The 27,398-nt window shown below is 39.2% G+C and overlaps 1 protein-coding gene and 1 long non-coding RNA gene across 3 annotated transcripts in view; one reads left to right on the forward strand and one right to left on the reverse strand.

Annotated features, from left to right (window-relative positions):
• Window positions 1–9,544: 9,544 nt before the first annotated feature.
• The window catches only part of itgb2 (integrin, beta 2), a 46,787-nt gene continuing 28,933 nt past the window's right edge, over window positions 9,545–27,398 (forward strand). The window contains exons 1-5 of one of the 2 annotated variants that reach the window (XM_073474098.1): window positions 9,545–9,572; window positions 14,250–14,301; window positions 17,081–17,178; window positions 26,184–26,385; window positions 26,604–26,774. In XM_073474098.1, the coding sequence (XP_073330199.1) occupies window positions 14,253–14,301; window positions 17,081–17,178; window positions 26,184–26,385; window positions 26,604–26,774 (520 nt within the window). In that variant the 5' untranslated portion in view covers window positions 9,545–9,572; window positions 14,250–14,252. The other variant, XM_073474099.1, reaches the window with a different exon arrangement.
• Window positions 21,469–27,398, reverse strand: part of LOC141002715 (uncharacterized) — a 38,791-nt gene continuing 32,861 nt past the window's right edge. Inside the window, exons 3-4 of the long non-coding RNA XR_012179646.1 lie at window positions 25,299–25,379; window positions 21,469–21,731 (exon numbers count right to left, since the gene is read on the reverse strand). This is a non-coding gene — a long non-coding RNA (uncharacterized lncRNA). The remainder of the gene's footprint in view (window positions 21,732–25,298; window positions 25,380–27,398) is intronic.

Raw genomic sequence — 27,398 nt, forward strand, 5'->3', positions numbered from 1 at the left:
AACCAAACTAATGCAGAGGTTTACACAACAAGGGATATTTAGTCAAGAAAACAAAAAGTCATGTTAGAACAACAAATTATGTTTTTTCACTTAACTCAAAATTTTAAGGCAGACCTTTCACTTGCGTTTTAAGGTTGAAACAACTAATTAGATTTTACAGTGTAGTAGCACTAATGAATGGGTCTTTATTCAGCACCATTTAAACAAATGTCACAAAACTAGACCAAATGTCTGCACCATAGTTGCTCAACTGATCCAAAATGTTGTGAATGGATGAAAGCTGTAATGTATTTATACAGTACAACAATGTTCATGTTTAAACTTAAGTTCATATTCACAATGTTTTTTACTTTTTCCACTTTCAATGTACATTTCAGATGTGCAATGTATGAAACTAATCAGACCACAACTTTATATTTTATTTTCTTCAAATGTTAGTCATGTGAAAAGAAAATTACATTTTCCAGTTCCATAACCTTAGGAATCACAGGGTAACTTGTTATATGGTTTAAGCAGAATACGGTATTAGACAATGACATGCAGACTGCTGGAAGACAGTCTGTTATACAAAACTATACCTGTGTAACTGAATAGGATAATAGAGCCCTAAAGAGTATCTAAACTGTTCTTTCAAGAAACAGGACTCCTCTTGTATTTCACTTCAGCATTGCTTTTAGTTTGACAGAAAACTCTTGAAAAATGTGTCGCCTTTTTAACACCCACAGTAACTATGTGCTGTCATGTAATTTTCAAACATCTACACATTGGCAAGAGGCTTCATTTCCAGAAAAAGGAGCAGATTTCAACTGCTGCAGTCCTTAAGTAGCATGAGAAAACGTAAATTTTTGTTTCGCAACATCTAAGAGTACTTTTGAAAGTACGTAGATACAACTGTTATGCAGTTTTCTGTTCTGTTGAGGTTACACATTTACAAGTTTATTAAAAATAAACTGCTTTGTTCTCTGAAACAATGTTTTGCCATTATTGTCGTCATTTTCAAGAGGACTTATGGTATGATAAAGTTCATGCAAATCTCTGTCATTTAATGGGAAAAACGCACTGTGAGAGTTTGATGTGGAACCCAGAACTCCCAACAGCTACCTCTGCTGTTGGGAGTTCTGGGTTGTGAAGATGGAGCAAATGACTGTCTAGAGTAAAAAGCTGAACTGGAGTTCTATTTCCTTCTGATGAAATAGAATGATTGTTATATCCAGATTTGAATTCCTCCACAGTGCAGTTGATTCTGGTTAGAAAGACATAATGAAGACCATCACCATTAATGAATTAAAGAACAAGTGAAACCAAGTTCGCCATAATATTGATCCAACTTCACCTATTCCTGAGAAGGACACTTCCTTGAAAAAAGTTTTTTCAGTGAAATACACCTTAATCTACTTCACATACCAAAAAACGCTTCTCTCGCTCTGAAACGCTCAAAATTGACATCAGCGAGTTTTCACCGTAAATGAATTAAAGAAACAACTGAAACCATGTTTTCCATAATATTGATCCAACTTCATCCATTCCTGGTTAGGAAACTTCCTTGAAAACCCCCTTTTCAGTGAAATACAACTTAATCCACTTCACAGTGCAATAAGACGCGTATCTCACTTAGAGATGCTGAAAATTGCCATGAGCCAGTTTTGACCGAAATTGAATTAAAGAACAACTGAAACCATGTTTGTTATAATATTTATCCAACTTCAACCATTCCACGGTAAGAAATTTACTCAAAAAACCTTTTTTCAGTTAAATACAGCTCGATCCACTTCAAAGTGCCAAAAGAGGCTTATTTCACTGAGAAAAGCTTAATTTTGCATTAAGTCAGTTTTGAGCGAAAATGAATTAAAGAACACGTGAAACCATGTTTGCCATAATATTAACCCAACTTTAACCATTCCTGGGTAGGAAACTTCCTTGAAAAACCTTTTTTTTCAGTGAAATACAGCTAATCCACTTCCCAGTGCAAAAAGATGTTTCTCTCACTTAGAAAAGCTCAAAATTGCAATATGCAAGTTTTGACCGAGAATGAATTAAACAACAATTGAATCCATGTTTGCCATAATTTTAATCCAACTTCAACCTTTCCTGGGCAGTAAACTTCCTTGAGAAACCTTTTTTCATTGAAATATAGCTCAATCTATTCACAATGCAAAAAGACGCTCATTTCACTGAGAAAAGCATAATTTTGCCATAAGCGAGTTTTGACTGAAAATGAATTAAAGAACAACTGAAACCAAGTTTTCCATAATATTGATCCACCTTCAACCATTCCTGGGTAGGAAACTTCCTTGAAAAAACGTTTTTCAGTGACAATACAGCTTAATCCACTTCACAGTGCAACAAGACACTTATCTCATTTAGAAATGCTGAAAATTGCCATAAGCCAGTTTTGACCGAAAATGAATTAAAGAATAACTGAAACCATGTTTGCCATAATATTAATCCAACTTCAACCAACCTTTTTTCAGTGTAATACAGCTTAATCTACTTCCCAGTGCAAAAAGGCGCTATTTTCACTGAAAAAAGCCTAAATTTGCTTTAAACGAGATTTGACCGAAAATGAATTAAAGAACAACTGAAACCATGTTTGCCATGATATTTATCCAACTTCAAACATTCCTTGGTAGAAAACTTGTTTGAAAAATGTTTTTTAACTGAAATACAGCTTAATTTACCTTATTGTGCACAAAGAATAGATGTACATACAGCATTTTGGTAGGGATTCGGGGAAATAATACATCAGGTAGTGGTGGATTTTAGCTGTACACAGTTTATAATCCACCGGAATTTCCACCAGGGTCTTTGATGAAGGCAACATGGGTGGATATTAGATGTTTGCATGGGTATGTTCACAGATAACCTGTGAAAATAACAGTGGAATTTAAACATAAGGGTAAAAAGCATAGTTCTGTGGTTAGCAGATTGGCCTGGTTTTAATAGGTTAGTGGGGCACGTGTGCTGTGCAGAATGCTTTCTATTGTTCTTTTGTAAAAGTTAACCAGAATTTGGCGCCAGAATTTAGCCTTCCTAAGTTTCTTGATACAGCAGAACCTTTGTGTGCTTTTTTTTTTTTTTTTTTTTTTTTTACCCGGGTAGTGGGTTGTGATGACCAAGATAGGTTCTCTGTGATGGAGGAATGTAAAACTGTTCACCAATTCCACTTTAGCTCCACTGATTTAGAAAGGGGTGTGAGTCTTTGCCTCCTTTCTTTAAAAAATCAGCAATCAGCTCCTTGGGTTTGGTGACGCTGAGCAGTGGATTGTTCTCTGTGTGTTGATTTCCTCCCACTATGAACTCTTATGTTGTTTACTTCATTTGAGTTTTCCAATAAATTTTTCACACTGTCCCACAGAGTAGATGTTGCAAGGACACAGGAGGCCGCTGAGACACTGCAGGACTGCTTCGGGTCAACAGACTGGGATGTACTCTGTGAGCCACATGGGGAAGACATTGACAAGATGACTGACTGCATCACAGATTACATCAGATTCTGTGAGGACACCATTGTACCAGCCCGCACCGTGCACTGCTTCTCCAACAACAAGCCCTGGATTACCAGTGACCTGAAGGCACTTCTTAACAAGAAGAAGAGGGCTTTCATGTCTGGAGGAGGGGAGCAGAGGAGAGTGCAGCATGAACTCCGAGAGATGCTGAGGACGTGCAAGGACAACTACAGGAGGAAGCTGGAGGCCAAACTCCAACAGAGGGTGTGTGAGGGATGTGTGGACAGGAATGAAGCACATCACGGGGATGAAAGGGAAAGACAGCAGACATCAGGGAGCCTGGATAGAGCAAACCAGTTGAACCAGTTTTCAAACAGGTTTAGCTCACCTCCTGCCACCCCTCCAACACCCCCTGCCCCCCACACACCCACACTGTCCCAAATGGCTCGTCCCACCCCCCAGCTTTCTCCTGTACAGCACCTCTCCATCTGCCCCGCCTCCTTGTCCCCCACATCCTCCTCCTCCACCTCCACCGAAGACATCTGCACCAACCCCCACCCGACGGTGACTACAGGCCAGGTAAAGAGGCAGCTGGAAAGACTACACCAGCGAAAGGCTGCAGGCCCTGATGGCATTACACCCAGGATCCTGAAGACCTGTGCCAGCCAGCTGTCTCCTGTACTGGGACATCTGTACAACCTGAGCCTGAGTCTGGAGAAAGTCCCAATGCTGTGGAAGACATCCTGCTTGGTTCCAGTCCCCAAGAAGTCGAGACCATCCGACCTGGCAGACTACAGACCAGTCGCCCTCACATCTCATGTGATGAAGGTCCTGGAGAGACTGGTCTTAGCCCAGCTGAGGCCACAGGTGAGGACGTATCTGGACCCTTTGCAATTTGCCTATCAGCCCCATTTAGGAGTCGATGATGCTGTCATCTACCTGCTGCAACGAGCCCATATGCATCTGGATGGTGGAGGAGGCACTGTGAGGATCACATTCTTTGATTTCTCCAGTGCTTTCAACACCATTCAACCTCTGCTACTGGGTGAGAAGCTGCAGGTGATGGGTGTTGACGATGCATGGATCTCCTGGATTACTGACTACTTGACAGGCAGGCCACAGTTTGTCCGTCTGGGCAGTGTCCTGTCTGATGTGGTGGTCAGTGATACAGGAGCTCCACAGGGAACTGTGCTTTCTCCCTTCCTCTTCACCTTATACACCACTGACTTTCAGCACAACTCTGAGTCATGTTACCTGCAGAAGTTTTCTGACGACTCAGCTGTTGTCGGGTGTGTAAGAGGAGGGGGAGTACAGGACACTGGTAGACAACTTTGTTGAGTGGTCCGAACAGAATCACCTGAGGCTGAATGTCAATAGGACCAGAGAGATGGTGACTGACTTCAGGAGGAAGAAGATGCCTTCACAGCCACTGCGGATCAGGGGGGAGGTGGTGGAAGAGGTGGATGACTACAAGTACCTGGGAGTGGTGATTGACAACAGACTGGACTGGAAAACTAATACCGAGGCTGTGTACAAGAAGGGGATGAGCAGACTCTATTTCCTGAGGAAGCTGAGAGCCTTCAACGTGTGCAGCAAGATGTTGGAGATCTTCTACCAGTCTGTTGTTGCCGGAGCAATTTTCTTTGCTGCTGTGTGTTGGGGCAGCAGCATCAGAGCCAGCGACACTAACAGACTTGATAAAATCATCAAGAAGGCTGGCTCCGTACTTGGTCTCAGGTTGGACTCTTTTTAGACTGTGGTGGAGAGGAGAACGCTGAAGAAACTTTTATCCATCATGGACAATGATCAGCACCCTCTCCACCACACAGTAGACAGACAGCAGAGTACCTTCTCTCACAGGCTGCTTCAGCTCCGCTGTCGAAGGGACAGATACAGGAAATCTTTCCTGCCACATGCCATCACACTGTATAATAACAGCTAAAACTCTGGTCATAACATACAGTCTCTACGCACTTTATATGTTTTTACACAGTTCTGCACCTCATCTGTTCACTGCACCTTATATTTTATTTTGCACTACAATTAATACTGCTTGTGTATACATCAACACTGCTCATTTATACATTTTTATACATATTTTTTGTATATATACATTTTTTATATTACATTTTATATCGCTATGTTAATATGTCTAGGTTGTTCTTTTTATTTTTACATTTTATATTGCTATGTTAATATGTCTAGGTTGTTCTTTTTATTTCACTGTGTTGTCATTTGTCATTCGTCTCTGTGTGTAATGCTGCTGCTACACCTTAATTTCACAGCTTGGGGTCAATAAAGTATATCTATTCTATTCTATTCTATTTTAGCAGCATTACACTAATGTGTTTTCCCCTCTACCCTGACAAACAAATCTCATATAGCACCATATTGAGACCTGCCCAGAAGTGACAGTGCATTGGGTTACCTGAACACAAAAGTGGTTCAGGAAAAATTTAAAGCTATACTCAAGATGGGAGTAATAGAAGAGTCCAACAGTGCATGGTAAAGCCCCATCCTTCATGCGGAAGAGGGATGTGTCTATTCAGTTCTGCGTGGACCATCGAAAGATGAATGACATTTTCACAGTCTGATGCAGTCTCATATATAAATATGAGAGAGCTCCTGGATTGGTTAGCGACTGCTTGTTAATTTACTGCACTGGATTTGATCAAGGGCTACCATCAGATTCCCTTGTATAAATTCATTATGCTTCATTTCGGGTTTTTCCATGCCCCAGCCGCTTTCTAACATCTTATGGACCATTCCATTATGTTTTAGTGCAATTTTAGTTTTAATTCTAAATTTCAAGAATATTTGATGATTATCAGGATAATATCGTGAATCACAATTATGTTGGACAGGATAATCATGACAAAAATTTTATATTTCCTATTGTAGATGCATTTTTGATGAATGATTGCAGTAAATGCTGAACTCACTGAACAATGCAATTCCAGTGACCACCTTACTTCAAAATAAAAGTCAACTCGCATTTTGCCAGTCCAGTACTTTTATTGTGAAGCTGCAGCAGAAGGAAATGTTCAGTTTGCATTGGCATTAAATTGTCACAGCACTGGACAGGTAGTGAGCATCTTTTCTTCTGAAAAGCTCAGTCTATCAGTTACCCCAGTGTTGTCACAAGCTTATTAGTCGGTGGGATAACTATCAACCCTTGCATTAGAATCTGGAATATGTTCCTGTCTTAGTGAAACACATTATACTGCATTCCTGATATTCCCACTGTGTCCTAGTCAGCGCTCTGAGCTCATCCATTTTATTTGCTAGGCAACTCAAATTCACCATGAAAATGAAGAGAATAAATGGTTTACGTTTCCTCCTTACTCTCCATTTGGGAGCAGCATCCCCAGTGCCTCCTTTTCAACTCATCTGGGGTCTAGCTGTATTGTAGGTTTTAAGAGTGCAGTCGCCTGGCCCCAGAGGTAAACAATACCCCAATACCCAGTGCCATAGTGACTCGGCACAACAAAAGATAAAATCGCCAGAAGTCTCACAGCATCCTTGATAAAGTGAAATATCCTTCAGTTTACAATGTTTTGACAGGAAAACGCCCAATTAAAACAGGTGAGGATACAAGAAGAAAACATATGACACAATTGTCACATCTCAACTTCTGGCTAGAAGTGTAATGTGCAATATATTTTTAACATCGTGATGTGTGGCCTATTCTATACAAAAACCCTTGCTGTTCTCTTGAAAGAATGTCCTGCCATGTAGGTGGAGTCTCTTCATCAAGATAGTGAACAAGAAACTGTCAACCTCAGACCAGCGCTGCCTCTTCCTGTTTCTGGTAAGCTTCTTTTATTGTTTTAATAGTAATTTATTTTTGGTAAAGTAAATAGAATAAAAGAAAACATACTGAAACTTTGTAGTGGCAACTGTGCTTAAAAGTAAAGTCCACCGATGTGCAAATGTTTATTTTTTTGTGTGTGGTGATTAAACACATATTTAAAGTAGGCAGGATATTTTACAGTTTAATAATAAACATTATTGTCCAAATTTGACATCAGCTCATATTGGATAACATATAGTATATCGATACTGATATATCTTTGATAGGCCAATATTGGCAGGTAATATCGGCCAATATATATAAATCGGCTCTACTACAAAGCATCAAAGACATGAAGATAGCTGCTCAGGCAGAAGATAATTCATCACTACGAGCGACTACCTTTCAGAGATGTGGACTCGAGTCATTGTGACATGGACTCAAGTGACTTGCATCTTGACTTGGCAGAAAATAAATAAGTGGACTTGGACGTCGAAGTTTAAGACTCGTGACTTGATTTGACTCGAGACATGACCTAAAAGACTTGTTTGTGTTAATTTTATGTTTTCAGTTTAAGTATTAAATATAAAATTAAAAGTATGTTGACAATGTTCACATTAAAAGTGTCTCTTACTCACTAAGCTAGCGCATACTGGGAATGGCATTGTCATCATGATTGGATGACTACCCTGTCAATCAAGCTCCTCGCTCCCACTCTAGACGACACACACCGGTACTAACCATGTCATGGTAGCTTGGGGGATAAGGGGGATAAATAACGCTCCAAAATTAGGCTAAGTTGTGGTGAGGGAAAAACTGGCATGGCCAAAAAATAAAGCAGATGAGCAGATGATGTGCATGGCCATCATCTTAAGATCTGAATGAACCCCTTTACAAAAAGGCTGAATTTATGCTAATCCATGTAGTTTTGTTTGCAGTATAACGGTGATATTTTCACCTATTCTAAAAATTGTGTATTTTCATATTTCTGCATATGGGGTCACTAAACAGCCTTGTAATGGATAAAATGGGTATGACTGGAAAGATGAGACTCTTGTGGATACAATGAACCCAAATATATGCATGTGTGATGATGTTAGTCTCCATAGTAGCCATTTCATTGTAGTGACACCACTTTCTGAATTTTGACCTCTCTGTATACAATTACCTATTGTGACCTCTAGGATAATCAGAGCCTCATGAAACTTTACAACCACAAACTACAGACCTGGGTATTCAGAGGATGTATGGTTTTCCTGGTATATTGACAGTAAGGGTTTCTGAGCAATTTCCAGAATAAAATAAAAAGTTATTTGCTTTTTGTTTGATTACATTTATTTCACTGAATATCAGTAATAGAAATTAAATTCATTGTCATACTTGAACAGGTTAGATAAATTGACCAGTTAAAAAGTGACTTAAGGACTCGACTTGACCAAGAAAAAAATACTTTGGATTTACTTAAGACTTGGACCAATGATGAGTCACATGTCTGCTACCTTTACATACAAGGTGTCATATGATCTGTTAAAGCTGATTAAATTTAGTCATGTAATCATCTGAAAATGATTACATGACTGATGTTCAACACGGAAGTCACATGATGACAACTGAGCCAGCTCCATTTGCTGAAGAAGTGTGGTTGAATGCTTCCAAAAGCTTTTGAATTTATTTTTGAGCTTTAAGGATTTTTAATGTTTTACAAATTATCTATAAGGTCCTGGGTATGCATCTCCATTGGGCCGGGCAGGGCCTGTCCGTGTGGAGTTTGCGTGTTCTTCCCCAAAACATGAATACAGGGTTGTTTTTCCAGTCAGTGCCCTTGACACCGGCCAAGACCTGGAGTTGGTCCCCTGTGCCCATTACTTCCTAGGTTAAATGCAGAGTACCAGTTGTACATTAAAAAGCATATAAAGATTCCTCTAATTGAAAACCTTGAGTAATTAATGATTCAAGCTGAGTGGCATTTATGGACAGCCTCTGTCAATGTCTCATTGTTAGAAATTATCTTCTATTATTTTATATGTTGAAAAACTTAAATGTTGTTGCTTTAAAATTTCAGGTAAGGAATGAAGTCACAGGAAAGTCAAGTCTGTGAGCAAGTCTGTGCAGCACAAGTCTCACATCTCCACTTCTGGCTAGACGTGTAATGTGCAATTAATTTTTAACATCATGATGTGTGGCCTGTTTCTTTGACACAACCCTTGCTGTTCTCTTGAACACACCCTGTGGTTGCTTCAGACTTCCTGTCATGTAGGTGGAGTCTCTTTATCCAGATAGGGTTCAACAAAAAACTGTCAACCACAGACTAGAGCTGCATCTTCCTGTTACTGGTAAGCTTCTTTTATCTTCATCTTTGTCTTCATCCAGGGTTGAGTCGCGCTGGTGTTCATTTATTGTTTTATTAATACTTTATTTTTGATAAGGTAAGTAGTTAATAGTTTTTAACTCTTTCAACCCTCTTAACTTTTATTTTTTGTTGTTTTTACATGAATGTGTTTAAAAAGATGTCTGACAAAGGACACAATAAACTGTACTTGACATAATCAACAATTTGTGAAGAACCATAATTTATTTCATAGTCATATAAAGTACAAAAAGTCAGACTACTATAATTTGAAAAAATGTCTACATAGTCACACCACTTGTTTGTGGCAGTCTTGTAATTCATATTGAGCCAAATGAGGAAGTCAAGCTTCTTGTTTTCTGGGAGGAAGTTGACTGAACTAACTGAAGTTGACTGACACATATTTTGCAAAAACGAACCAAGAATTGCATTTCAATTTGGTTTCTGAACCCAGAACAGTTTAATTACTTTGTATTAATTCAATTTACGTACATACATACATACATACAAACATAACTTAATCAACAAGCATTACTCATGTTTATCTATATCGCAAGCAGGATTATCTATGGTGGAGTTTGTGTAGGTTCAATCTAAATATATCTAATATCTAAATTGTCTGACATGTTTTATACATTTAGTCACCTGCATTAACGAAGCACTCAAATGGTAATCAGACAGCAGAAACAGCAGAATGTCTCCTTTCAGAGTGTTGCCTTTTTTTTAATTTAAGGTATAGTGTTAGTGGTACATTATTCATATTGCTCTAACTTTTGGATTTTATGTGGAAGAATGTATTTGTAGATTTGTAAGTTACATAGTTTCATATTAATGTGTCTTTTCATTTAGTTCAGCACTGTAGCTACATTTTATGTGCCAATGGTGTCTGAAAATGTATCATTCATATTCATAGTCAAGAGAGCTTTATTATGGATATTGTCTCCAGATTGTTTCTTGTGAATTGTACAAAAACTGTGCATTGTATTCATTGCTGGACAAAGTAACTGAACTAAATGAAACTGTAGACAGGCTGCTTCACATATGTGCTGACTCAAATCTCTGGTCATTTCTGAGGTCATAGTCGACAGGGTTAGGGTTATTGGACTAAATTTTGGACTGTAAAGGATTAAGTACTATTCACAATAATCCAGCAAATCCTACCTCAACATCTGTCCATCTAAAATCTAATTTAAAAATGTATTTTTGGCTAGTATTATATACTGTACTTTGTGAAGTCTGCTTATCATTTTAACCAAAAGAAATAGCAGTGGAACCTTACAAAAAGAATAACTTTTTCAGCCTGAGTCAAAAAGAGGAAATGTAATGATGATACAACACTTCACTGTAAGTTTTTCGATACCATAAAAGGAACAAGACTTCCTTTTACGGTAGCGAATAGCATTGACAGAAAAAGCAACATAAGGCCCTGTGTCTACGAAACCTTGTATTCATATCAGATATGTACACTTGACAGCTGATGGATTTCATATCCACAGAGTGACAGTTATTCTCAAATGTAGTCCCACTAATTTCACGATGCTCCAAGGTCCTTTGACATTTTAACATCAAATGTTATTTAACTGCAGTAGTGTTAGGTAAGGTAACCCTAACAATATCCCCCTAACCCTAATCCCCTAATCCTAAAGTTTTTGCTTTTTTTATTAAATCAGTGTATTTATTGTCAGTTGTCAGTGTGCACCCATTTTAATTCATATTATAAATTTTAAATTTTAAACAACTCATAACCAACTATTCTAGCAAATTTTCCAGTCATAGTTCTGCTGGTTAGCATTCTAAAATTTATGACTGAGCCGTTTATACCTATCAGTACTCTGTCCAAATGTATCTAAGTAATGATCACTTTCTTGGTCAAGACAAGTTATGGAAGCAACTTGTGCATGAAAAGACAACATTTTCTTGAGTTGTGTCTACCCCTAAATGGAGTAGCCAGCCAGTGGCAAAAAGTGAAAAAAGTAGCCAGCTAGGCACATTCTAATGCTACTATTCCATCATTTCCACTGATGTATGTATTAGTAGTTAGTGTATTAGTTTTGAATAAAATGATTTATTAAACAAACCTATGCCAGTAATAACTTTAAAATACCTGAGCATGTCAATCATTTGACACAAATCATGTGAATCCGCTAAATTAACACTTTTAAACATCTGCAGGGCTTGACACAAAAGCTTGCCAGGGCAAATGTACTCTGTGCTTGGACAAGTGAAATGTCTCATGCATGAGTATGGAGGACTAAAACTGCCAAAATAAATAAATAATAAGTTAAAATATCAATTTATGTTAAATTCAAATAATTCATTCATTCATGCTTACATTTACACATTCGTGCTTACACTTGCAATTTTCATTTAAAATTTTGGTGCATTTTATGGCATATTAAATTATTTATTGAGCTTTATATATTTTACTCTAGCTCGGATCCTCAGAACTGTCTCACCACCCTCATGCATGAGGCATTTCACTTGAACAGACACACAGTTTATTTGCCCAGCATTAGTGCCCATTTTGCCCATTGATAAAATAGCAGACAGAGCCACCCATGAATTTTTGAAGAGCCAGAATGAAGCTCAAAGGCTGCATCCTAGCACAGAGCAGACAGGAAGTCACACACCAAAACAACAACATAACATCCGGTTAATTTTCAAAATAAAACGTGTTGACACCAGCACAAAAATCTCAAAAAAGAGACAAATACAAGCACTTCTTCTAATCCTTCAGTTGGGAACACTTGGTGTTGTTGTGTTTATAACACATGTATTTGATGAGTGAAGGATCTGTTTAGCTGTCAGACTGTGAATACTGTCAGATCGACACGCCCCCGCTCCGTGCCTCCGACACAGACTCGCCTCTGCTGCAGCTTGGAGGCGGATCAGAGCTGCAGCGAAACTGTCCCCCCTCTCTGCATCTTAAACTTTCACACAGAACAATGCGAAGAATTGGCATGTTTCCCGCACTCAAAGGGCAGTGTGAATGGGGCTAGTGTTTGTGCAAGACCCAGGACAGGAAGAATCTACAGTGGGTGATAAAAAGATAACACCCACCACAGCCACACCCTGCTGTCATCTGGCAAAAGATACAGAAGTATCCACTGTCATACCACCAGACTAAGGAACAGCTATTCCTCAAGCAGTAGAATCCGCAATTCATCCTCAACACTCTGTTTTCTAAAATAGATGTAGCACAAAGGACTCAAACATAGTTTTGCTTTTTAAACCACTGTGTTTTAAAAAATGACAATAAATGTACCTTGTAACTTTGTACGTAGATGGATTATTTTGCTCCTCTTTACTCATTGGGTGCAAGTGCTGTATATCAGGGATAGATCGCACCATTAAAATGTCATGCAAGTCAAATGATGATTGTCACAAAAAGCTTACTTCCCTTTGCCAGTTGGCACAATGACTATAATTCTTAACTGCAATTTTAGAGCTGGGACTCTTATCGAATGTGGAATTTGGGGAACATTACACCATTTACCAGACACCACCATCAAGTTCTTCAGGCTTTTCTGACCAAATTTGAGGTGGATCTGGTCAATCAGCTGGGAGGATTACATCGAAGGATCGTAAATGTCATTCCCAACAGCTGGAAATGGCAAAAACAGTGCAAAAATGTCAAGCTATTTCACCACACCCATCGCCAATACCCATATCAGATGTATATTGTCACCACTTCTGCAATTGTAACAAGTTTGATGAGGTTTTTTTAAGCAAGTTTGAGCCCTCAAAAAAGATGTTTACTTTGGCATAGAAAGCCTAATAATTTCTTGTATTACTATGGGGCCTTTGCAATGGTTGGAAAGCTTTGAGGTACTTTATGTTTTACTCCTGTGAGGTGGGGACAGTGCATTTAACTGCACATTCCCTCAAAACTTCTGACATACAGCATTGTGTTATTTGATAAAACTGTGCCTTTGAGAATAGCCTTTTATAGCAATAATAAGTGCACCAATCATGCTCTTTGATCAGCATCCTGATATTCCACACTTGTCAGATGGATTGATTATTTTGGCAAAAGTGAAGTGCTCTACTCACTAACACAGATTTTACCAAATTGTTGCTCAAACTTTGAGAGAAATTAGTTTTTGTGTGCAAGTTTTGGGTCTTTTAGTTCAATTTGTGAAAAATGAGGGCAAAAACGTGTTGCGTGTTTGTAAGAAATGTACTTCCTGTACAGTCTTTGCTAGGGTTTTCTTCTATCCATGTGAACACAAGCCTTATGGAATGTAAGTGTTTTTGTCCCTCTATATGTTATCCCTCCTTTGGGGATGGTTGATTAATTAGCAGGTACACATTTCTTATGGCTTTTATGCCACTATGCATTGATCTTCAATGTAAAAGTGACAAAATTGACAAAATAATGAGAAATCAGATTATCAATTGTTTAACTAAATACAGGATAGAATAAGATAAGATAACCCTCCATAGGAATATAATATACCATTTTTGAAATACCAAACAAACTTAAGGGATTTGATTCATTTTCATTGGTAAATTAAGCATTTATGTTTTAAGGGATTGTTTCTTCACAGTAATAGTCTGGATTATGCTGTACGCGATGTAAATGTCATGATTTTAATTCTGATCAATTGACTGCTGCTCTAAGAAAAAAAAAAAAAAGCCTGTATTTGTTTTTTGTCATCAGGACATGGAGCTGTGTTTACCGTTTCTTCTGCTTTTGCTGATGGGTATAAATGGTAAGTCTTAAAACATTAATATTACATTATTTGTTTGCATTTTTTTATCCTTTGTTATCATGAGAGGCACTTTGCATGTACAAAATGTGTGTAACACCATGTTGTCATTGGGTAGCGAGGGGCTCAATGACAACAAAAGTTCAGACAAAGTAGTCATTCTGATTGACTTGCAGTAGTCGATAAAGTAGCAAAAGCTGGTAACAGAAAATTATTCAGGCATTCTTAGACAAAGTCAAAGCCTTCATTTAATCAGATTTGAAATAATTATTTATAATTATTAATTATAACTATTAATAATAATAGTTTGAAATGTCAAAGAGTTTAACCTCTCAGGATCTTCATAATAGCAGGATTATAAGAAACACATCAATTGTTTTTACATAGAACATAGCAAGATACATCTAAAGGACAGAATGAACAAATGAACAACCATAAACATCAGAACCAGCTGGATTAATGAGGCAGAGGGACACACGCTAGTTGCCACCAGTGTGACCCCAAATAAGAGGCTGTCGTGTCTGGGCAGATACTAGATATTGTAAGCATGGGCTTAAGCTGCATTTGTTGTGATTTTTTGAGACTGCCGAGTGCTATTTGCTGCTTGTTTCTAGAGTAAAGTATTTGTGATTACTAGGGGTGTAACGGTACACACAAGTCACGGTTCGGTACGTACCTTGGTATGGGGGTCACGGTTCGGTACGGGTTCGGTACGGGTTCGGTACAACGGGAAAAAAAAATAAATAAATCACATGTAAAAGACTAGCTTTTTTCATTTTGAACAGACACCAATTGACTGCAAAATAAAAAAAAATGTCTCCTGTTATAAAAGTAAAAAATAAATAGAATAAAACATAAAACAAAGTTATTAGGAGGGTTCTCATGATGCGCTGATGTGCGCACGGGATGGGACACTGTAGCGTGGCTCAAGCACCTTTAATAAATACTTGAAGCCGGGGTCCTCTACTACGGCATATGGGCGCATAGATGTTGATATGTAGCTATATGCCAATTGCTTCTGTGATGTTTTTGGCCCTGTCAGTGTTAATGTCAAGAGGTGGCTTAAAAGCAGCGGGGATAAGTTGTTGCACCAAAGACGTTTTTTTCCTCGCACCAGTGACAGGTATGTCGGGGTGATGCCGTCTTATGTGGGTTAGCATGTTTGAGGTGTTGCCAGCGATATACCACACCTTCGTGAAACATCGCCGGCAGACAGTCTTTGTCCGGTCCTCCACTCGCGTGCCATCACCATTATACTGGGAAGCCAAAGTGCTCCCAAACAGCTGATTTAAATGAAGCCAGCGGCTCCTCCAACTCTAGAGCTTTTAGGCTCATTACCGCCACCTGTAGTAAAGTGAGGACTCGACTTTTTTTTAAACTCACTCAGACGTATTCTTCATGACTGCGTGCACCGAACCGTGACGCCCGTACCGTGACGGGTCGGGACGAATACAAATACTGTTACATCCCTAGTGGTTACTGATCGCCTTTGTGCTCTTGACGGGCTGAATTGAGCTTTTCCACTTAGTGAGTTGACGTGTTAATTGTGCTGCCGTGTGAGTGCAAATTTCCATCTGTAACAAAGACCAGGAAGGTTATCCAGCCCAAGTTTGTCAACCGGCCTCTAAGTGATAGAAAAGCTGGTATTGTGTCTCTCCATGGTTGTTACTTCCTTGCTATGCTCAAAGTATTAGCTCTCGTTTTCCTTCTTTCTCTCTCCTCTCTACTAACCCACATGTACACAAACACATCCACGGACACCCTCATTTGAACAGATTGTTTAGAGTTAAATTTGCCTCCATTGTGGAAACAAGACGAGCGTGACACACACATAACTTGGAACTTGGCAGGGTTCAGCTCTGATGCCACATTTATTAATGCGTTGCGTAACCGTTGTCACGTTCTAGTCCCTACCTCCACTGACCAGCCCCTGGCATGACCTCTACACTGATAAGCTCATGTCAGTCAGTCAGTCAGTCTCTCTCTCTCTACAAAATGGAGGACCCAAGCGCAGACACACAGGAACACACACAGGAGGCAGGATAATGGGAACGAAAAGTGAGCTTTATTTAAATAAAGCTAAAAGTACAAAACACAAGAAAACTAGACAAACCAAAAAAGATCACAAGGACCAAAAACAAAGTAGCAACTAAAAGCTTAAACAAAGTGCAACAGAAAAGCAAAGTTCAAATCAAATGAAAAAACAAGGAACCAAAATCCAAACATATCAAATGGGGGAAGACAGGGGGAGACACTGGAGGTGACACTGGAGGAGACACTGGAGGAACGACAGAGTAACACAGAACATTGAGTACAGGAGACGACAGGGAACATCACAGAGGAATGACTGAACGAACTGACAAACACGAGGGAGAACAAAGACTATATACACAGACACTAACGAGGGGATCAGGAACAGGTGGAGTGAGGAGAGAAGAGGAACAGGTGAGGAAGCGAGTGGAAAAGCACTGGGAGGGAAAAACACACAGGAGGAACTGAAAAGCAGGATGCGACATACAAGGGTAAAACTTCAAAGTAAAACAGGGAACAGAAAAAAAATAGACACAGAACCATGACAGTCAGGTGATAGGTTTATTGTTTAACGTATCAATGATTACTGTTCAATACTGTCAATGATAAATAAAAGGAACTTTTATACTGTACAGAGGAGTTGTCCGTGTTTATTTGTGCATATGTGTTGTGGTAACAGCTGGTTGTGACGGTCACAAAGATTGATGTCTCTGGTATGTTCAACGCTTTTAATATTGTTTTTTCTTTCCAGGCTTGTGTCAACAAGAGGAAGTTTGCTCAAAGTCTGTGATCAACTCTTGTCGGGACTGTATCAGATCTGGGCCATACTGCGTGTGGTGCAAACAGCTGGTGAGAGATAAAGTTTATTTAACACCCTCACACTGTCCCTGCTCAGGTGTTAACATGCCTACATGCCTACAAACCAGGAGCGGTCCTGGCTAGATTTACGCCCTGGGCGAACCATCCCTTGACACACACACACACACACACACACACACACACACACACACACACACACACACACACACACCACCCCCACACCCCCCCCCAAAAAAAGAAAAAAATATATTATTTGTATTATTTTATTATATATAATCTTAAATACAAAAAGGTAACAAGAACAGAGAAAAACACAAGATAAATACATGAAATACAGTATATAAACACCAATGTAAATTGCACAAATCCTTCATCACAGGATCTAATAACCATGCTTGAAAAATCCCTGAAGAAAGCTAAAAAAAATATTGTATTGTCATTAGTATACATGTTATTCACAGCATTTATAGCGTTTACAAAAGTAAAAAAAAATGCAAAAACACACACATACACCCTCCCACACACACTCATGCACACTTTGCCCTGGGCGGTCGACCGCATTGCCCATAGCAAAAACCGGCCCTGCCACAAACAGTAGAATGTATCAACATAAAACCATGGCTCAACTTTTTGTAGACAGCTATTATATTAACAACCTGCTGAATAAACACCCTGTTTCTCAGCAGGTTGCTGAGGTAATAAATTACAATTACATTATGAGACAATGGCCCCTTGGCACAGACATGAAAACGTCCTAGAAATAGGCTCAAAGATGATCACTGGCGAGGTGCAGAGTCTGGTACAAAGGAATTTATTGGGTTCTACAAGGCAGCAACACCAACAAATAGTGAGTTCGGTCCCAGCAGCGAACTAAACAAGTTCCCTCTGGGTCTCCAACTATTTCTTAAACACCCGCCCCTAAGGGCCAACTCTAATGGTGGATAGTGTGATCATCCCGATGATGCCTACTGCATCAATTCATATTTGCTGGCTTAAAATACACTTGTGGCACAATGTTTTGACTTTTTTAAGAGCAATATTTTGGCAATTGTAATTATTTATTTCAAAATTATTTCATAAGCAAGAACCACACCATTAAATGTACATGATAGTTTATTGAGGTGGAATCTGAGTACGATGTTGAAGAAGGCAATTGAGTGTGACTGTGATGTTGAAGAATTGTTTAGTGGCTGTGGTGTGGGGAAGGCTTCGTTACGTTAGGGATCAGCTGCAGCTCTAGCTTCGAGATTTTCTGAATTGCATATGATGTGCGAATGACTCGGATGGGCTTAGGTGCGTCTCTACTTTGAAGTACATTATGGGAATTGGATTGCCAGTTTGGTTGTTTTTTCTTCATTTGAGCGTGTAGACCAGGCAGTCTTCTGAGATGCAGTGAAGGTCAGACACAGGGATTTGGAGATGAGGATTGAATTTAGCAGATGTTGTGGTGAACTCTGAGCAACTCTGAGAAGGAAACAAAAGAAGGCAGATGGGAACATTGATTCAAGAGTATTAGCTAGATGGTGAGGTAGGAGGCTAGAACGTAGGGTCAAGAGATCAGGAATCGATGGAAGACAGCAAGGAATTGAAGTTGGCGACTGGTGCTGGAGGCATTCAAAGTGTGATGACAATAGAATGAGAATGGGGGTACCTTTCATACTGGACTGAAAGGAGCACCAAGCGGTCCAGTGAGAGGAGAGAGTGCTGGTGATGCTGTAAGATTTTTTAGATTAGATTCAACTTTATTGTCATTGTGCACAGTACAAGTATAGAGGCAACAAAATGCAGTTAGCATCTAACCAGAAGTGCAAAAAGCAGTAAAGTGCAAAGTATGTACAGTATAAATAGTGCAGCAGACAGATAATAATTAATGATGGCTTCCTTTGAGATGCTGATAAGTTTGACGATGGCCGGGTTAATGCGTTGAATGTCGTGGTAGAAATTGGAGGTACCTAGGTAGGATGTATCTCTACATATGAAGCCAAGGTTGCGAAAGTAGCCACGTGAGGCAATGAATGAAAGGCATGATTGTGGGAGAGTTGCCTCAACCTTTACTTATGATGTCAACAGCTGCGACATTATCGAAGTGAACAGGAATGGATTTTCTTGACCATTCATGTCCCCGCAGGAAAGTGCTATTTACGATGGAGGTCGATTTTGAAAGCTGCAGAAGATGGTTGAAGAGGTTTTTTGAAAGAACTCAAGAACTTGCATGCCCGTGTGGCTTAGAACCACCATTGACTCTAGAAACCCCAAAACCGTCAAAAGGGGCAGCATCAGTTAAGAGCTGAATGTTGGGTGGGTTTATCCAGTTGGTCTTCATAGAAGAAGGTGATGCCATTCCAGTTTGCGAGAAGGCATTTCCAGAGGCTTGTTTCAGCTTTGGAGTAGCTGTCGAGGTTGACTGTGTTGGAAGTGATGGTATGTGGATCCAGTGACAGCAGGTGAGGAAAGTCTGACCGACCTTGAGGAATTATGTGCAAAGTTCATGTGACCTAGAAGGAAGGGTGGTTGTAATTTTTTGTAGCGGGTAGGTAAGGAGAAGCTGTTAATGGGAAGATTTATGTTATCAAATTTATCAATGCTGGGATGTTCGTGGTCATTGAAGCGGACGTGGTTAACTATTGATTGGTTGGGTTGTGAAGACAGGCAAGTCAAGCGGCCACAGCCTCAGGAGAAGAGCTGGGGGCAAGGTTCAGTGGGAGCAGAACTGGAGAAGAGCTCTGGAGAGCAAAGAGGTGGAGAATAGAGAGAACAAAGGAAGGAGCTGGAGTTTTGACTACCTGGTCAGTGGGGGGTCTGTCACACTGACCAATAGTAGCTCAAAGCTGGGTCTCGTGGCAGTCCTTGCACCTAGGTGTAAAGACTGGGGAATTCTGGGGAACTGAGTTCAAGTTCAGAGTCCCTTTTGACATCCACAATGAACAACTTCATCTGTGGGTCCCAACAAGGAGAATGATCAAAAGAGTTTGCATACAGCTGTGGAGAGTGAAGAGAGGAATTACGGAGGAATGGATGCTGCTGACCGTATGGTTGGATGCTGGTATTCAGGAGTCCTATTTTCTGGGCCGGAGGACACGGTGAGCGGGGATTCTGGAGTGACCGTGATACCATTGACTTCTGGTCCTGCTCCTAAACTTCAGCTAAAACTTTATTTTCATTTATTTAGTCAAGCACTAATGCTTAACAAATTACTTCCAAAGTGTAATGTATAAGGGATTATCAGTTTATTTTATTCGGAAGTAATAAATTACCTTGCGGTAATACTGTGTAGAGTTAAGTGTTACTGATTACACTACTTTTGCATTACTTTCACCAAATTAATCCCAGAAGTAGGCATTAAAAAATGGAAGTGGGTGATATTGTTTCATTGCAGGTAATGAAAGCACAGAAGCTCAAGTTTATTGCAGTGCATTACAAATCCACTGGGGTGCGATACTGTATAGCCCAACCAAATTATAACCTCCGGCGCTGAAAATTGAAGGCAAAAACTGCATTTGCTCAAATGGCCACTTGAGGGTGGCTCCAAAAGCAAGACCCTTTAAGACTTTGTGTTAAAATGGCCAACTTTACAGCAGAAATAAAGATGTTTACAGCCTGAAACTAAAAACATTTCTGGTCTCTATAGCTAATTCCCCCGTTAATGAGAAATGTAAAATTTTATTTAATGAGTAATAATTTGTCAATTAATGTACAATATTTGGCATTGTAGGTTCCAGTGATGGCCAAAGATCGTTAAACAGTTTTGCCGGTAGGGGGTCGAGGAGGCAGGTAGTTGGTTTTGAGGTTGAAACCAACTTAGACAATGTCTCAAGAGAGATTCTTTCAAACCTGTTAAGAGCCAACTAACTGGAAATCAGCATAAGGATGGTTTACAATCAACTTTTCAGAGGAAGTCAGAGATGAGATATAATTTTGATTCTAATCTCAAAATTTAATTTAATTTTATTGCAAACGAAATCTAAGAAATCATTTGCAGTAACGGGCAACAGCTCACTGACTGTGGTTTTTGAGTAAGAGTAATGCGCACCGTTCAGTGACTGCCGAATACCGCCAACGGAGTTCCAAGTCCTCACGAGCAGCGGGAAGGAGTGTATCGATGCATCGTTTTCATCACAACATCTAACTACAAGTAGCTACCCCATGTCCCAGTTGCCTGTAAGTAAACACCTTATATTATTATATTGAACGTAAACAACCAACATAGTAATTGCTAGCACTGATAGCTGTCAAGCTAGCTATTGCTGGTTAGCTAGCAGCAGCTGGGTATGGTAAAGTTAGACATGGCAAAGCTTAAACATCAAGATTAGTGGTGGGCCTGCTACACATTTTTCTTTTTGTTACCCTCAGTGATTCACAGACAAGCGTGAATATTGTATATATATATTAGTATCATGTTAACACAATGTTTTGAATGTTAGTTTCTACGATGAGAGCATTGTTGACTCTGATGATGAGTACACGCCAGAGCAAAGCACATCATGACGTCAGAGAGGGCGACAGGAGGGCAACCAGCAGTGTCTGAGGAAGTGGAGGCAGAGGACGTGGACGTGGGAGTGGAGACGGGTCAAGGAGCAGATAATCTCGGAAAAGATGACATACGTCAAGTTTAAGATTTTCAAGCTCAAAGGATTGCACATGCACAGGTATGTTAAGTAGAACATAACTTTTGCTATTTTTTTTTTTAATAAACATCATCTACAATGAAACTATTTGTTTTTGTAAAGTATATTGACCAGGCATGTAACAATTTGAATTTGTGTTTTGGTGCATAACAATAAACACAGTAAGTAGAAAAATGTAAAGAAAGATAAAGGGCTGGTGCTTCAAGTCAGCAGTCCAGGAACGTCTAAAGTATTCACCATTGAAAGTGTATATGTTCACAGTATGCTGAGGACAGTCAAGCTCTGTTCCGTTTAAATATCTAATCATGTTGCTCATCTATTGCTTTAAAGGCCAGAATTCAAGGACTACGTTTGGAGCAATCACATCAAGTGCTGAACTCTGCCTGACACCTTTTTATTTCTTGTATTGAATTTATTCCTTGTTTTGCATGATCTCTAACTTGTTTGAATAAAGTCTTGAAAATGATGAATGCCTTTTCTTTACACTTCCAGCATAAACAACCATCTCATTACAGTTCTTACACTTTTCATGGAGCACTGATAATAACAACTGAATTAGATAAGACTCTTGTTTATTGAATCTTGTGGAACAAATGTAAATAACACTACAAAAATAGTAAACCTTTTATTATTTACACAATATACAGTATAATTAGTGCTGGCCAACAGGTTAGATGGTTGAAGTTGCTGCTGTCGCATCCTTATTTTCAGTTTATTGTAACACCACACCTTTGGATGCATTTTATGCAGTGACAAATATTTTGGAATATTCCGAAAATCAACCAGAAATAGCCTCTATTACATCAGAATCCGCCATTGTCAGTCATTTCATATCTACCCATTCTACTTTGTTGGGGGGGTTAGCAAAATTTCACTTTCAGAGTAATTTACATGGTTTTACGTTTTCACTATGCATTTTGACAGTAGTGTTTAAGAGCTCTACTATCTGGCGTTTTTGTTGTACACCTTGGAGTACCTGGTGTAAGAGAAAGGAGTTCCAGCTCAGTGAAACTTTCATATTACTTTACAACTTTACTTGTCCAACTCCTCAACTCCTCAACTCCTGTGACTGAAAAGTCATCATCTCTGCAAAAATTATAATAACTACAGAAAAGTTATTATAAAAGGCATACAAATTTTATTGATTTTCTCAAAGACAACACAGGACTGTTGCTATGTAAAACATTTTTAAAAATAGATGTCTGGGGTTAGATGGTTGATGGGTGGCAAGCAATTATTTGAAGGGGTTGGTAGGAGCATTGTGTGCAGCAATTATGGTCAGTGTTTCCAACAATTCTACTGTGGTCAGCTTACAGTCAGATCAAGAATTGAAATGCGAAGTCTATTTTCTTTAAAAATGGCTTATTGATATGTAATAGTCTCAAGTGTAAGGCTGACGTGACTGTTCCTTCGGGCCGTTAAAATTGATTGGATGAAGTTATTAAAGCCCTGTTGCAGCCACAGACCATGGATTTTTTTCCAAATCATTTTATATTTTGATTGCTGTCTGGATGTTTAGAGGTTTTCTGCAAATATAATAAAAAATGCTTCTGAACAGAATTACCAACCCCAGCTTTAAGAGCACTCTTATAATTAAATACACTATCACGCCATGCAAGATTTGATTTTAGAGCCAGAGCCTCAAATGACGTTAATTTAGTATGCTGGTTGGAGGTTAAACTAAAAAGAGATTTATAGATAAGAGCAACACTTCGACCCTGTTTTGTGGCTTGAGAAACATGGCATAGTTACAGTCAGGTGGGGAGGCTTCATTTAATGGTAGAAAAATATTTGGTTTCAGCCATGTTTCACATGGGATGGTCATGTCCAGATTATGCTCAATAATCAAATCATTAATCAGTAAGGCTCTGGTGGACAATGATCTTTGAGGGTTTTAAGCATATTGGACCTGCAGTTGTCAGTTATATGTTGTTCAGTGGAGCTAATGGTAGATAATGTATTAATTGGAATAAGGTACCTTTTAGTAATAGTATGTTTTGGTTGCCTATGCAGGTAGGGATGATGGGAAGCAGTAGTGATTAACTTTGGTATTTCGTTTTGTAAAACTGTGAAAGGCTCTTGCTCAGATATTTCCCCATGGTCAGAGGTGGAGATCATACTTAGATTATTGTGTTTTACACATTTAAAGGGTAATTCAGTGAACGAGTGACGAGGGAAGGAAACATTGAGATGTTGTAAAGTAAGCTACTGTATCAATCTGGTATTCTGCACTATTTTCCTGACTGGCCATATTAACTAGGCTAGTAGACTCCACAACAGCACTAACTGTATCCCTAACAGGCTCTCTATTCACCTGTGACCTGCCGAGTGCTACATCCCTAGTGTCAAACCTGCTTCAAACACCTGTCTATATTGCTAGATAAAATAGCAGTGCCGACTCCAGTAGAAGGCCATCCACTCTAGCAGGTGGAGGCGAAATAATGAGGGCCAGTCATCCATGACCAACAGAGAAAACAAACTTTTTATGTCATTATCATGAAATAACTAGTGTTTTTAGTTCTGCAATTCAAGTAATCCATTATTTAGTTACTTTTTCTTAAAATTAGAGAGAAAAAGAAATAGAAAATCCCGAAGCATTTACTGTTTCTGTTTCTCTGCTGCTGCTGAGCAGGTGGCTGTGTGCCAGCGGAAAGCAAACCTACAGTTGTGTCAGTGCGCATGCATTACTAGCTAATTCAATGTAGTGAGAGGACAGCATTGACTTTGTAGAAATATTCCCATTATTTAGAATCTTTGAGCAAAAAGGGCAAGTACAACATCCCTGTGAAATACAAGTTGTGCCGAGAAGTACTAGTTGTATTGTTTTCAGTGAAAGAACTTTGCCTGATAACGTATGCTTCTGGCGAGTTTGCTGTCAGACAGTTAGTAAAAGAAAGAGCTGTAAATGTTATATTGCATTCGTCATTCCTATTATTAGACTGCAGAGTTATTGATTGTGGGCCATGAAGAAGGCTACAAAATGACACGTACATGTACTGCTGGCTACACGCCGCCTGACAATACAACCCACATGCGTAACGAGTTGCACATGGCATTTACTGTCATTTTTGGTAACGCTAAAGTACTCTAACGTCTTACTTTTCTTGGTAGATAACGTAGTAACATAACGTGTGGCATGATGGCTGTATTATTATGCTGTGGCTGTTTTGCAGCCAGTGGATCTGGTGCTCTCAAGAAAGTAAACCGAATAATGAAGAAGGAGGATTATCTCCAAATTTTTCAGGAAAACAAAAATGGTAAAAGAACGGCTAAGTCTATTTAGAATTGAGTTTTTGGAATAGCCTTCCCAAAGTCCTGACGTCACCCCATCAATACAATGTGGACTGTGCTGAAGAAACAAGTCCAGGCCAGGAAGCTAACAAATTTAGTTGAACTTCACCGATTCGATGTCAAGAGTGGTTAAAAATTTAGCCAGAGGACTACCAGAAGCTTTTGAATGGCTATCAAAAGCACCTAACTGATGTGAAAATGGCCAAGGAACATTTAACCAAATATTAGACTTACTGTATGTATATTTTTGACCCAGCAGATATTGGCACATTTTCAGAAGACCGTCTAGCCGGAGAAGGAAAATTGTCTCTGGCTCTGGGAAACACAAACACAAAAATGTCCACAGGATTAAAAACAAAAACTAGACACATCACATTAATAAAACAACGATCTAACAAACTATTTTCTTCCCTGCTGTCTTAACAATCCTATTTAGCTTGTTTGTATTTACTAAGATCAGGTGCCAGTGCCAAACAGAAGTATTAAAAACAAGAACACTCGCTATCAGACTGACATACACCTTTTCCAGGATGTCAATACTGACCTGAAACCCCTTCTAAAAACATTTTCTTGCATCAAAAATTCATTATTGAACCAAACTTTATGACAAAGTAGTGTGTGCTCTGTGCCAAGACTTTGCTGCTGGCCTCACTGCTGCATAGAGTAGAACACGGGGAGTAGTTTATAATGGTACATCAGCGTCTGTCGTGTAACTGTATTGATTTCCATCAAACAAAAGGATGGTGGGGCCAGTGGCCAAGTAATGTAATGGGTATATGCCCGATCAACAATAGGAACACAAACTACCATAGCAATCCTGTCAGCTGTGTAAACAACAGACAACACAAGCTTACGTCACTTCAGAGCTCCTACTGGTGGTACAAATGCCAACAAAAAAAAAGCCCTCGAAAGAAGTTGACGGGTAACTCCCACGTGGGCAGTTCCTCTCATCTATTCCTTAGAACTGTTTGGTTCGAAAACACCTAATGTTTCCTTTGTCAGTTTGTGTTGTTCTCAGTTTTACTCAAGTGTTATAGTCCCAAATGAACGCAGCATATGTTTAGTATGAAAGACAATTCTTATCTCTTTTATTGTCTTTTTTCCTCCTCTTTTTTACAGAATTTCACCAAAGCAGGTGAGCAGGAAGCAGCACGCTGTGATACCCGAGCTCAGTTAATAGAGAGAGGCTGCAAGTTGGATGAAATCATCTCCCCTAAGAACAATCTGACAATTGTCAAGGAAGATTCTCTGTCACCGCCATTCAACCAGCAAGAACCTGTCCAGCTGAGTCCACAGAAGATTAGCCTGAAACTGCGACCCGGTTAGTGGAATCGGTTAATGCTGTTTTGATAATTGAAGAATTGCAGTGTTTGGTGTCTGGAGTAAAGCCAGAGAAGTTAGCTGTGTGCTCCAAGGTCATTATTTTGATTTGTGAAGGAATGGGCAGGGCAAAATAAATTCTGAAAATCCGACTGTGTTTGGAACACCATCATCATCACATTGAATTTTCAATGGTTTGGTTCTCTTCTATGTTTACAGGGCTTTCTACTACCTTCAATGTTTCTTTTAAAAGATCTCAGGGTTATCCAGTTGATCTCTATTACCTGATGGACCTGTCTTACTCCATGAAAGATGACTTGGAAAATGTCAAAGAACTGGGACAAGATCTTTTCGCAGCTCTGAAAAAGTTCACTGAACATGCACAAATAGGTAATAATATTGCAGTCTTAGTCTGATAATCTTTGCCAATATTGATTAATTTGAATATACAGCCACAACTTGGTGTAATTATCTTGCACATATCATTTATCAGTGAATACTTACTTGTTACCAATACCATGACATAGAGGCTACTTTAAGCAGTTAAAAGGAAAGAAGAGGTTTGTTTATAAGAGGGACTTTAAATAGATTACACTGTTATTGGATTTTAAACTAACTCTCAATGTAATAATCATGGGCTAGTACTAGTTTTACCCACCACCACCCAATACATTTTTACATATGCAGTTATTGTATAGGTCAAACAAAACATTAGTCTAACCCTAAGGCCTGAGATATACTGCGTATGATCTCTGCCCCTGTATTTTGCATCCATTTGGAATGTTGACTGTGCACATCCTCAGAAATAAACACCACATGTACAAAAGATGCAATACTCTAATAAACAGCAGGAACAGTGTAGTGGCAGTATGGGGAAGGAAATACCCTTTTTTCTAAAGCAGTGGGTGACAGCAAGCCACCAAACTGACTGATAGCTGTTTGTGTTTTGTGGCCTATTTTTGAAAAAAAAAGTTTTTTCTCATCATCAATTTCTCACATTGGCAGGACGAGGAA

This window comes from Pagrus major, chromosome 9, assembly GCF_040436345.1.
Source record: "Pagrus major chromosome 9, Pma_NU_1.0".
NCBI classification, from domain to species: Eukaryota; Metazoa; Chordata; class Actinopteri; order Spariformes; family Sparidae; genus Pagrus; species Pagrus major.